This window comes from Sus scrofa, chromosome 14 (genome assembly GCF_054392235.1).
Source record: "Sus scrofa isolate SSC_HxYL_T2T_F1_AM1 chromosome 14, Sscrofa_HxYL_maternal_Yorkshire_Landrace_v2.0, whole genome shotgun sequence".
NCBI lineage: Eukaryota > Metazoa > Chordata > Mammalia > Artiodactyla > Suidae > Sus > Sus scrofa.
Genome location: NC_139396.1, coordinates 52,644,566 through 52,657,089, shown reverse-complemented (window position 1 = coordinate 52,657,089; position 12,524 = coordinate 52,644,566). Strand labels below are relative to the sequence as shown.

General features: G+C 43.3%; 2 protein-coding genes across 15 annotated transcripts in view; one reads left to right on the top strand and one right to left on the bottom strand.

Annotated features, from left to right (window-relative positions):
• The window catches only part of IFT81 (intraflagellar transport 81), a 299,226-nt gene that overhangs the window by 234,277 nt on the left and 52,425 nt on the right, over positions 1-12,524 (bottom strand). For 4 of the 7 annotated variants that reach the window (XM_084996213.1, XM_084996212.1, XM_084996216.1 and 1 more), the window contains 3 exons: positions 6,353-6,424; positions 2,642-2,688; positions 1,076-1,145 (listed from right to left, as the gene is read on the bottom strand). The gene's annotated coding sequence lies outside the window, so the exon portion shown is untranslated. Of the gene's footprint in view, positions 1-1,075; positions 1,146-2,641; positions 2,689-6,352; positions 6,532-12,524 lie in introns of those variants that run through there. The other 3 variants (XM_084996215.1, XM_021073043.2, XM_084996211.1) reach the window with 3 other exon arrangements.
• P2RX7 (purinergic receptor P2X 7) overlaps positions 1-12,524 on the top strand; it is a 61,375-nt gene that overhangs the window by 44,274 nt on the left and 4,577 nt on the right. For all 8 annotated transcript variants that reach the window (XR_014827297.1, XR_014827295.1, XR_014827296.1 and 5 more), the window contains 4 exons: positions 4,052-4,142; positions 6,619-6,684; positions 6,772-6,921; positions 8,917-9,018. Coding sequence is in view for 3 of the 8 variants with exons in the window: in XM_013982855.3 (XP_013838309.1) it covers positions 4,052-4,142; positions 6,619-6,684; positions 6,772-6,921; positions 8,917-9,018 (409 nt within the window). In the remaining 5 variants the exon portion in view is untranslated. The remainder of the gene's footprint in view (positions 1-4,051; positions 4,143-6,618; positions 6,685-6,771; positions 6,922-8,916; positions 9,019-12,524) is intronic.

The window sequence follows — 12,524 nt, the reverse complement described above, 5'->3', positions numbered from 1 at the left end:
GAAAAATTAAACCATCAGATAATCTCTGGGTTCATATGCCACATGGCAGCACTCAGCTAGAGCTGAGTATCAGGATTTTATTTATTATTTATTTATTCATTCATTCATTCATTTATGCTGCCCTGCAGCATATGAAGTTCCTGGGCCAGGGATCAGATCCAAGGCACAGTTGCGATCTACACCACAGCTGCTGCAACACCGTACCCTTTAACCCACTGTTCCAGGCTGGGGATTGAACTTGCTTCCCAGCATTCTAGAGATGCCACAGATACAGTTGCACCTCAGTTGGAACTGCAGTGGTTCCCTTTAGAAAGGGCATTCAGCTTTTGGTTTGCCATGGTCCTCACCATTCCGTATTGCCTTCTACCTGGCTGCATCTCTCATTTCTGTGGACTGCCTGGCTCCTACAGGCATTTGAGTCTGAGACCCTTGACTAAAGGCCAGCTGAGATCCAGACACAAGAGGCTTTTTGCTTTCTCTGGGTCCATGGAGTTTCATCCAAGGCCCTGAAACCAGCTCCTAATTTAGGCAATGTTTTGATCATTCCCTGCTGGTCTACTGAATAGGCTCATGGCCATTAGCAAGCAGAGAGGCCTTGATCGGCGGTCCCCTAACTGCCCCCACAGGCTGTTTTTCCAGCCATCAGCAGACACACGCAGGGCAATGTACCAATCAGATGTTAGCAAACGTCCTTCAAGTCGCTGAGCTAAGCCCAAGAATGTTAGCTCCTGGAGAGATCTGAGCTTTTTGAAGAACGGGTTGTGATGTTAATATTCTTTTAGAACAAAGTGTTAGAGCATTTGTTGTCTGGAATAAGCACCAGAAGAAATCTCAAGCCAAAAATAAATTGTTGAGCTCGGATGGGTAACTGACAAGTTATTTTCAAAGAGCCACACAAAAAAGGAGATTAGAGGTTATATGAGGTACATGAGAGAAAATATGACTTTCTAACTCATAGGAAGTTGAAGGGATTGATCACGTTGCAGAATTTTGTTCTTTACCAAGAGATCTGTGGCAAAAGGTCCTTATTCAATGGTTCAGTTTATTTACCATATGAAAAAAGGGGAAGACTTACATGGAATAGAAGTCAGATGAGCTTCTCTGGTTCAGAAAGGGTCTGTGTGTGGATTTGCTTCCCATGGTTGCTGAAACAAATAACCATAAATATGGTGGCTTTAAACAACACACATTTCTCTCTCATGGGTCTGGAGGCCAGAAGTCCAAAATCAAGGTGTCCACAGGGACACACTCCCTCAGAAAGCTCTAAGGAAGGATCCCACCTTGACTCCTCCAGCTTCTAGGCTCTAGGTGCTCCTTAACTTGTGGCTGCCTCCCTCTGGTCTCTGCCTCCGTCTTTGCATGGCCTTCTCCTCTGTTTCTCTCCCTACCTCCCTTCTTTCCTCCCTCCCTTCCTTTCTTCCTTCCTTCCCTTCTTCCCTCCCCTTCTCTCTCTTTCTTTCGCTGCACCTTCAGCATATGGAAATTCCCAGGCTAGGGGTCACATCAGAGCTACAGCGGCTGGCCTATGCCACAGCCACAGCAACGTGGAATCTGAGCCACATCCATGAACTATGCTGCATCATGTGGCAACGCAAGATCCTTAACCCACTGAGTGGGGCCAGGAATCGAATCCACATCCTCACGGACACTATGTTGGGTTAGTAACCCGCTGAACCGCAACTGGAACTCTCTGTGTTTCTATTTTAACTCTCCCTTTCTTTTCTCTTATAAGAATGCAGTCTTTGGATTTAAGGGCCACCCTAAATCCAGCATGATCTCATCCTAAGATCTGTACCTTATTTACATCTGCAAAGATCTTATTTCCAAGAAAGGTCATACTTGCAGATGCAGGGGTTGGTCACTTGGACTTATCTTTTCTGGGAGCCGTTATTCAACCCGTCACAGCATACAAATACATCCTTGCCCAGGGCCTGGTGTTTCTGAATGTGGCCCACTGACCACCTGCATCAGAAACACTGGGTACCTTTCCTGGAAATGCAGATTGCTACAAACATCTCAGACCTTCCAAAAGCCCCCTTTGGAGTGAGGCCCAGGAATCTGCCTTTTGAACACATTTCCCAAGTGTTTCTTCCCGTCACTTTGAAGACCACTGTGCCGAGACCCTAAAAGCAGAGATTCAGGTATTTGCTGCAGAGAGTTAACCTTCCAGCAAACCAGCTTGCAGAGAGATTGTGCAACCCTGGAGCATGGAATGGTGATGCATGTTTCTTTGTGTTTTCAAAAACAAATCAATTAATAGAGCAGAAAAAGACAGTACTGTCATGAAATGAGAACAATCAGATGCAAAGAAATTGAAACAGAAAGAGGCACTGAAGTGCCTGAGAATATCTAACTGATCTCAAACTCAGAACGTGAGAGTTTTTAGAAAAAGAATTTCAGGAGTTCCCACTGTGGCACAATGGGGTCAGCGGTGTTCCTGCAGCACCAGGACACAGGTTCAATTCCCTGCCCAGCAGAGTGAAGTAAAGGATCTGGTGTTGCTGCAGCTGCAACATAGGTCAAAACTGAAGCTTGGATCTGATTTCTGGCCCAGGAATTCCATAGACCGTGGGGCAGCCAAAAAATTGAAAAAATTAATTAATTAAAATAAATTTTAGAAAGAATTTCATATGTTCCATACCCTATTCTGGCAGAGCATCTGTCTTCTGTTTTCTTCTCTCTCCATACCTGTAAATAGATGGTGAATTAAGGACTCAAAATATACTCCCTTACCTAAAAACAACCACCAAAAGGTGGTAAGAGGGAGGGACAGCTTTCAAAGTTTTGTGAGGCATGTGGCTTTAACCTTCCTAATTATTCATGAAAAACAAAACATGCCACTTTCCTGGCTGTAGCACTGGTGAGACTTGCATATTTGGGGTGAGTGTGATTTTTGCCCAGGTCTTAATTTATAAAGGTGACTGAGTGATGACTCAGAGAAGTTAAGGTCACTGAAAAAAAATTTATTTCCCAAGAGGAAGGGGCACATTAGGTCACAGGAGGAAACACCAGGTTTGGTCAGGGGTTAGCAGGAGCGAGGGGCAAGCATAGCCCAAAGCCTTTACTGTGTTTTCTGTGGGAGAGGCAAGGCAGGGCAGAGAAACAGCTTAGGATTGGCTAGTTAGAGTAATGGTAGCAGGGGCTGGGCTACAGGGGTGGCCTCTGGTTGTCTGGTACTTGGCCCCGGGGAATTTAGGGCACAGGAAATACTGGCTGGGTGTATGAGAGTTACATACAGGAGGTGGCTAGAGATATGGACTCAGAACTGGCCAGAGGGTTTGTAACATGATTTTCAAATACTCACAAAAGTTGGACTGGGGTGAGGGGTTGGAATCTGGGGTGGGTAAACAACATTTTTACTTTGTCCCCGGTGATAATGGAAGCCAAAGAGATAAATACAGAATCTTTTTTTTTTTTGAGGGGGGGGTACGCACCTGCAGCATATGGAACATCCCAGGCTAGAGGTTGAATTGGAGCTGCAGCTGCTGGTTTACACCACAGCCATGGCCACTCAGAATCCAAGCCACTTCTGCAACCTACACTGAAGCTCATGGCAATGCCAGATCCTTAACCCACTGAGTGTGATCCAACCCACATCTTCATGGATACTAGATGGGTTCGTAACCCACTGAGCCACAATGGGAACTTCCCAAATACAGAATCTTAAGGAAAAACAGAACAGATGCTGAGGTGCACCTGTTCCCAGTCCAGGAATTAGCATCTAAGATGCGCCCTCTCCCTCTTTGTTCTAGAAGCCAAACTTTTCACCGTAGGGAATGATCAGATTGCTTGAAGTTATTTTTTGAAATTTCTCTTGAAGTTAACCCTATATTACTTAAAAATTGTTCATTTTAATCTTAAACTCAAAGCAGACTTTCCATAACTCTGTGCTGCTGGAAGTAGAAGAGGTGGTATGGGGAGGTGGTGCCTTGGCTCCAGGTGGAGAAAGAGAGAAACTTGTGGGAGATCAGCTACTGTTTCAGTTTTCCTTTTCAGAAAATACCAGTACTTTCCGATAGATTTATAAATATGGATCATTTTCCTCCTACAGATATGCCAAGTACTATAAGGAAAATAATGTTGAAAAGAGGACTCTGATCAAAGTCTTTGGGATCCGTTTTGACATTCTGGTTTTTGGCACCGTAAGTCTCTTCTCTGCTCCCAGCCACTGGCATCTCCATTCCTATGACTGTGTCTTAATTATTGCTCTAGTGTATCAAAGGGTGAGTGTTTTGGTCATAGTTATTAGCTGGCACTGTGCATCTTGCATGTGGGATAGAGGGGGAATGATGTCCTTAGGGTAGTGTTCATGGCCAAGTCATCTAATGAGTACAGAGTGGGCCTGGGGGAAAAACCTAACACTCAACTTTATGTATGTACACATGTATGTATGTATGCATGTATGTATTTTCAGGGCCACACCAATGGTATATGAAATTTCCCAGGCTAGGGGTAGAATTGGAGCCACAGCTGTCAGCCTACACCACAGCCACCGCAACACCAGATCTGAGCTGCTTCTGCGACCCACACCACAGCCCACGGCAATTCTCGATTCTTAATCCATTGAGTAAGGCCAGGGATCAAACCTGTGTCCTCATGGTTACCAGTCAGATTCTTTTCTGCCGAGCCACGATGGCAACTCCCTAGTAAGATTCTTTTTGTTTGTTTGTTTTGTTTTTTTAGGGCCACACCATGACATACGGAAGTTCCCAGGCTAAGGGTCCAATCAGAGCTATAGCTGTTGGCCCACACCGACAGCGAGCCACATCTGACCTAAAACATCACAACTCATGGCAACGCCAGATCCTTAACCCACTGAGCAAGGCCAGAGATGGAACCCACAACCCCATGGTTTCTAGTCGGATTCGTTTCTCTGCTGCGCCGTGACAGGAACTCCCCTAGTCGATTCTTGACCCACTGAGCCACAGTGGAAACTCCTCAACTTTAAACATACCCTGATGGGGAGTTCCTGTCATGGCGAAGGGGAAACGAATCTGACTAGGAACCACAAGGTCCCCTAGCCTGGGAATCCTGAGGGCAAGATGCAGCCCTAAAAAAAAAAAAAAAAAAAAAAGTTCAGCTGTTAATGAACTGGACTAGTATCTGTGAGGACATGGGTTTGATCCCTGGCCTCACTCAGTGGTTTAAGGACCTGGCTTTGCCTTGAACTATGGTGTAGGTGGAAGATGAGGCTCGGATCTGGCATTGCTGTGGCTGTGGTATAGGTAGGCAGCTACAGCTCAGATTAGACCCCTAGCCTGGGAGCCTCCATATGCTGCAGGTTTGGCTCTAAATAAATAAATAAATAAATAAATAAAACTCTAATGCTTGAGAGACAGGGGGACAGAAATCTCTGCAAAATACTTTGCGAAGATCAGAATCCAACTCAAATGGCTTAGGGGAAAAAATGTCTTTTTCTTTTTCACGTGACTGAAAAATCCAGAGGCAGGCATGGTTGAATCCAGCTGTCTCAATAACATCCTCCAAAACCTGCCTCATCCATCTCTGACATTTGTTTCCCCTCTGTTTTGTTCCCATTTGCAGCGGGTCATCTCTATGTGGTGGTGTCAGCAGCTACTTCTATCTTAACAGTTTAGCAACCTCAGTGAAAAAAGAACACGTCTTTGCCAGAGTTTCAGCCAAGTCCTCAGAAGATGCCATTGGCTTTGACTGACCCAGTGTGGGTCCCAGGTTCACTGCTGATCTAATCACTGTGACCAGAGTCAAGCCATTCTCTCAATGACTGGTCTTAGACCAGCCCTGAACCACCTCCTTCCCCTGCAAACTGCATGGACTGAGTATGGACAGAGTCGGTTCTCCAAAGGAAAACTGTCATGCTGTCTCTAGAAGGAGAGGATGCTGGGCAGGCAAAAAGCAACAGATGCTCACATACCTTGTCTGACAGCATATTAGGTAACATGGTGATAAGTGGCACAAGAATTAAAGAGATATGGCTGAGAGGATAGAAACATATTGAGAATAAAAACCACAAGAAAGAGTTCCTGCTGCGGTGCAACAGGATCGGCAGTGTCTCTGGAACCCTGGGACGCAGGTTTGATCCCCAGCCAGACACAGTGGGTTAAAGATCCCAAAATGTGGCAACTGTGGTATAGGTCACAACTGCAGCCCAGATCTGATCTCTGGCCCAGGAACTCCACATGCCTTGTAGTCGCCAAAAGAGGAAAAACAACAACAACCACACACACACACACACACACACACACACACACACACACACACATCTCCAGGGAGGGTTTGTACAGACATTCCTTCTCTCTGCTTCCAAGGTAATCTCAAACCACTTTTAGGGAAAGCTCATTTGAAACCTCCCACCTTGAATGGAAAAACAAACCTCCAGTAGTTCTCCTCAATATGCAGGTTCCAGTGCTTCTTGGTTTAAAACATCCACGTTTCCGAGCACACTCTGAAAGGCAAAAGCAGGAGGAACGGGAGTCATATTTTCAGCCTCCTTAATCTCCTTTGCCATGAACACTGTGGCTGCATCTGTCAAATTCACGGCGCTAGACTCCCTCCTCTGCTGAAACTTACAATTACATGTTAGGGCTAAAGAGCAGTGCTCTGAATTTCAACCAAGTAATCTTTCCACTCTGTTTTCAGGGAGGAAAATTTGACATTATCCAGCTGATTGTGTACATCGGCTCAACACTCTCCTACTTTGGTTTGGTAAGGGATTCTCTTTCTTAGACTTTATGAAAGTGATCTGGAAAGAGGAAGTTTCACTGACATGGCACTTGTCTGCATTCTTCCCAGGCCACTGTGTTCATCGACTTTCTCATCAACACATACTCAAATAATTGCTGTCGATCCCATGTTTATCCCTGTTGCAAGTGCTGTGAGCCCTGTGCAGTCAATGAATACTACTACAGGAAGAAGTGTGAATCCATCATGGAGCCAAAGCCGGTAAGAGTGGCTGTGTCTATGGGACAGCCAAAGGCCCGGAGGGTTTGTTAGATCACTGAGAAATGTGCAGAAACCAGGCCAAAATCATAGGTGTAATCCCACGGTGGCTGAGTCTCTAGACCCCACCTCAATCCACCATCTCTCAGGTGAATCCTTTAGCCTTAGGGAAGAAGAGAAACAAAAAATGGAGAAGCAAGATATAGGGAAAAACAAATTTTTATGTTCCAGGATTGGTCGATTTTCTCGAATTCATTAAATTGGTACAGCAAAGTAAAAAAAAAAAAAATATAATGACTTTGGAGGACAACTTGTCAGTATCTAGTAACATTTAAAACAGGACATACTTTAAATTCTGGCATTTCCACGTCTCCATACCTGCCCTAGAGAAACACTCACATGGGTACCCAAGCAGTGCCCGTGAACAAGGTGTCCATGAGAGTGCCATTTGTAACAGTGAAGGGGAGCCTCTATCCAAATGTCCAATAGGTGAATGGTGAGATAAACTATGATAAGTCCATAGTAAGGAATGCTCGGCAGCAACTTTTTAAAATAAGGTAGATAATAAAAGCACACATTTATATAGCATTTCCAGTGAATCTTCACACAACCTTTTAGGTAGTTTTATGGGATTCTGTGATTATTATAGATAGGTCCTACTGTTGTGCCTTTCTTAGATGAGGAAACTGAAGCACAATAAAGTTAAATAATTCAAGTTAAATAATAAGTCAGGAGTTCCCGTTGTGGCGCAGTGGTTAACGAATCCGACTAGGAACCATGGGGTTGCGGGTTCGGTCCCGGCCCTTGCTCAGTGGATTGACGATCCGGCATTGCCGTGAGCTGTGGTGCAGGTCGCACACGCGGCTCGGATCCCACGTTGCTGTGGCTCTGGCGTAGGCCGGCGGCTACGGCTCCGATTGGACCCCTAGCCTGGGAACCTCCATATGCCGCGGGAGCGGCCCAAGAAAATGGCAAAAAAAAGACAAAAAAAAAAAAAAAAAAAAAAAAAAAAAGTCATACAGCTGGTAAATGGCAGAGCTGAAATTCCAACTTAAGTAGGCTGGTTTCAGAATCCATGTTTATAACCACTATGCTATAGGTACTGGCACAAGCAAGATATCTAAGACATTTGCGGGGAGGAAAAAAAGCAAACTATGGGACAATATGTATGGTATGATATACAGGTTAGAAAACAACTATACACATACACTAATTCTATGTGTTCTCTATTTGTTATACACATATATGCACACACATACATATGGGGAGGTAAACATCTATACAAAAAAGTATTGGACATTCACAAAAGTGATAACAGTGATTGGTCCTGGAAAGGAGCCTAGGATGAGGAAGTAGTCAAAGGAAATTTTAGCTCATCTGTGTGATATTGATTCAATTAATTTGGAATTTACGACACTGACTCCATGATTTCCTCCAATCAAAGAGAAATCTCTGGTACGTAACAACAAAGAGGGTTTCTTCATCTTTCCCTTATCCAAGATCATTGTTGTCCTTTTCTGGCAGCTGAATGCATGATTCATTGTTGATTATACACGTATTTGCAATTAAAATGAAAGTTCACCTTTGCAGCTAGAATTAATCACCATTTCACAGCCCGAGATTGGATGACATTTAATGAAAATATAAATAATGTAAGTTGTAATGGTATAATTTTCTGGAGCTATTGAGCCTAAAGTAACTGAAATAGAGGGAGCACGACAAAGGAATTTTTACATAGCACCTGTGGGACCTAAAGATACTAGGCAGTAAGCTGTGGATACTCTGAGTCTACAAATTAAGGTGCTTGGGGATCCATTTCTGCTATTTACTTTTAGGTTCAGAATCATTCATTCTTGGTTAGCAGGAGTTTTTAGTTAGCTTGTTAAACAGGTTGTCATTTGGTAAGTAGGCAAATCAGTTGCCTTTAGATATGTTCAGATATGCAGTTCATGATAGTTCTGTCCTAAAATGAGTCAACTTTTAATCTTTATTTTCTAGACATTAAAGTATGTGTCCTTTGTGGATGAACCCCACATTAGGATGGTAGACCAGAGGCTACTGGGCAGAAGTCTGCAAGATGTCAAAGGTGAAGAAGTCCCAGTAAGTTATTTAATTTTTTCTTAAGAAAACATACATAAATATAAATACATCTAGAAATATGTATATATCACAATTTATGACTTGACAAAGTAAACCACATGTAACACATGTAACCAGCACCCAGATTTTTTTTTTTTTTTTTTTTTTTTGGCCACGCTTGTGGCATGCAGATGTTCCCAGGCCAGGGACTGAACCTGAACCACAGCAGCAATCCAGGCCAATGTAGTGACAAAGCAGGATTCTTAACCTGCTGCAGCACAAGGGAACTTCCCCAGCACCCAGATTTGAAAAGTGAATATCGGAGTTCCCATCGTGGTGCAGTGGTTAACGAATCCGACTAGGAACCATGAGGTTGCGGGTTCGATCCCTGCCCTTGCTCACTGGGTTAACGATCCGGCGTTGCCGTGAGCTGTGGTGTAGCCTGCAGACGCGGCTCGGATCCCGAGTTGCTGTGGCTCTGGCGTAGGCCAGTGGCTACAGCTCCGATTCGACCCCTAGCCTGGGAACCTCCACATGCCGCGGGAGCGGCCCAAAGAAAATAGCAAAAAGACAAAAAAAAAAAAAAAAAAGAAAAGTGAATATCACTAATATAAGTTCCTTTCACGTTTCCACCCAATCACTACCTTCCCTTAAAAGTAGTCATTATCGGAGTTCCTGCTGTGGCACATGGATTAAGAATCCACCTGCAGTGGCTTTGGTCACTTCGGAGGCATGGGTTAAGGCATCTGGCATTGCCGCAGCTGCAGCTCAAATTCAACCCCTGGCTGGAAACCTCCATATGCCATGGGGGTGGCCATTAAAAAAAAAAAAAAAAGGAGTCATTATCCTGTATTCAAGGTTAGTTTTACCTCTCCTGGAATTTTATAGAATTTAAATCCTCTATTGTGTATTCAGTATATACTCTGTTGGATGTCCAGCCTCTTTCACTCAACGTCATTCTTGTAAGGATCATCCATGATGTTGCACATAACAATGATTCATTCTCAGTGTTGTATAATTTCCATTTTATAAACATTCAGTGTATCCATTCTACTATTTTTTTTTTGTCTTTTTAGGGCCGCACTTGTGGCATATGGAGCTTCCCAGGCTAGGGGGTCTAATCGGAGCTACAGCTGCCAGCCCATGCCAGAGCCACAGCAATGCTGAGCCAAGTCTGTGACCCACACCACAGCTCACAGCAACGCAGGATCTCTAACCCTCTGAGTGAGACCAGGGATGGAACCCGAAACCTCATGGTTCCTAGTCGGATTCATTTCCACTCCCCATTCTGCTATTGAATGAACTGCCTATTTGGGGAGTTTCCACTTTGGGGCTCATGCCAATGGTGCTGCTATGGTAAACATATGGCACCTAAGAGTGGAAATGCTGAGTCATAAGGCAGGTGTGTGTTCAGCATTAGTAGATACTATCAAACATTTCTCTAAAATAAGTGTTCTACAGACTTGTGGTTGCCAAGGGGGAGAAGGGAGAGAGTGGGATAGACTGGGAGTTTGGGGTTAGTAGATGCAAACTGTTACATTTAGAATGGATAAGCAATGAGGTCCTACTGTATAGAATGGGGAACTATATCCAATCTCTTGGGATAGACCATGATGGAAAAGAATATAAGAAAAAGAATGTATATTTAAGTGGCTGGGTCACTTTGCCATACAGCAGAAATTGGCATAACATTGTAAATCAACTTTAATTAACAAACAAATAAAGTGAGTGTTCTAATTCACACTCTCCCCAGCAGTTTTGGCTGCTGCATATCTCCACTAACCGCGGTAGTTTTCTACAGCTTCCATAGTAAATTGCCCCAAACTAGGTAGCTTGGGACCACAGAAACTTATTCTCTCACAGTTCTGGAGGCTAGAAGTCTGAAATCAAGGTGTCAGCATGGCTGTGCTCCCTTTAAAGGCTATAGGGGAGATTCCTTTCTTGCTTATTCCAGCTCCAGGTATTTATTATACATGTTAGGACCTCTAGAAATACTGAATAGAAGTGGTAATAGCAGGCATCTTTGTCTCATTCCCTATCTCAGGAAGAGAAATTTTCATTTCACTATAGCACTTGCCATAGGTTTTTAAAGAATGGTCTATCAGATTAAGAAAATTCTCCTCTGTTCCTAGTTTGCTAAGAATTTTTATCATGAATGGAAATTGAATTTTAAAATAATATTTTTTCTGCTGCTTTTCAAAAAAATCAATGAATTTTCTTTTTTTCCGTTATATGGTGAATTATACTAGTTTTCAAACATTAAGCCAATCTTGCATTCCTGCAATAAAATCAATTTGAATGCAGTTTAATATTCTTTGTATTTATGGCTAGATTCAGTTCACTAATATTTAAGAATTTCACATCTCTTCTTGGAAGAGACTAGCTAAAATTTTTCCATTCTTGTCATGTTCTTATCAGATCTGGGTATAAAGCAAACTCCTGTGTGTTGGAGGGTAGGGAGGGTAGAACACACACAACATAACATTTACCATCTTAACTATTTTAAAGTGTGCAATTCAGTGATATTTCGGATATCCACAATGCTATGCAACCATCACCACCATCTAGAACTTTGTCATCACCATGAAAGGAAAGCTTGTATCCATTCAGTGGCCACTCCTCACTCACTTCTCTCCAACCCCTGGCAACCACTAATCTGCTTTCTATAGCCATGGATTTACCTGCTTCGGACATTTCATATAAACTGAAGCATATAATATTTGCCCTGTGTGTCTGACTTCTTTCCCTTCACATAATGTCTTCAAGGTTCCATCGATGTTTAGCATTTGTCAGTACTTCATTTCTTTTTATAGCTGAGCAATACTCTACTGTTTGAACATAATATTTTTTCATCTGTCTCTCCATTCATGGACACTTGGGTTATTTTTTTTCACTCTTTGGCTATTATAAGTAGTACTGCTGTAAACATTCATGTACAAGAACTATTCAGTCTTATCATACTTGGGCTTTCTTTGGTGAATGAAGGTATATGTCACAAAGAATAGACATAAATGAGAACAATTATGGCAACTTCCCTTGGAGGATAACAAAGGCTTTTTTTCAGAAGAGGGAACATGGTGAGAAAGGAGAAAGTTGAGCTAGGTCAACAAATATTTACTCTACTATGTGCTGGGGACTGTCCTAGGCACCTGGGATCCTGGCAGTAAACACAGCAAATAAGACCCCTGCTTTCATGTGGAAGAATCAAGTAAACATATTGGAGTTCACGTCGTGGTGCAGCGGAAACAAATCCGACTAGGAACCATGTGGTTGTGTGTTCAGACCATGGTCTTGCTCAGTGGGTTAAGGATCCAATGTTGCCATGAGCTGTGGTGTAGGTCACAGACGCAGCCCGGATCCCACGTTGCTGTGGCTGTGGTGTAGGCCGGCAGCAACAGCTCTGATTAGACCCCTAGCCTGGGATCCTCCATATGCCTCGGGTGCGGCCATAAAAGGACAAAAAGAACACACAAAAAAAGTAAATATATCAATTAATAAGACCATTTCAGATGGTAATAAGTGTTCTA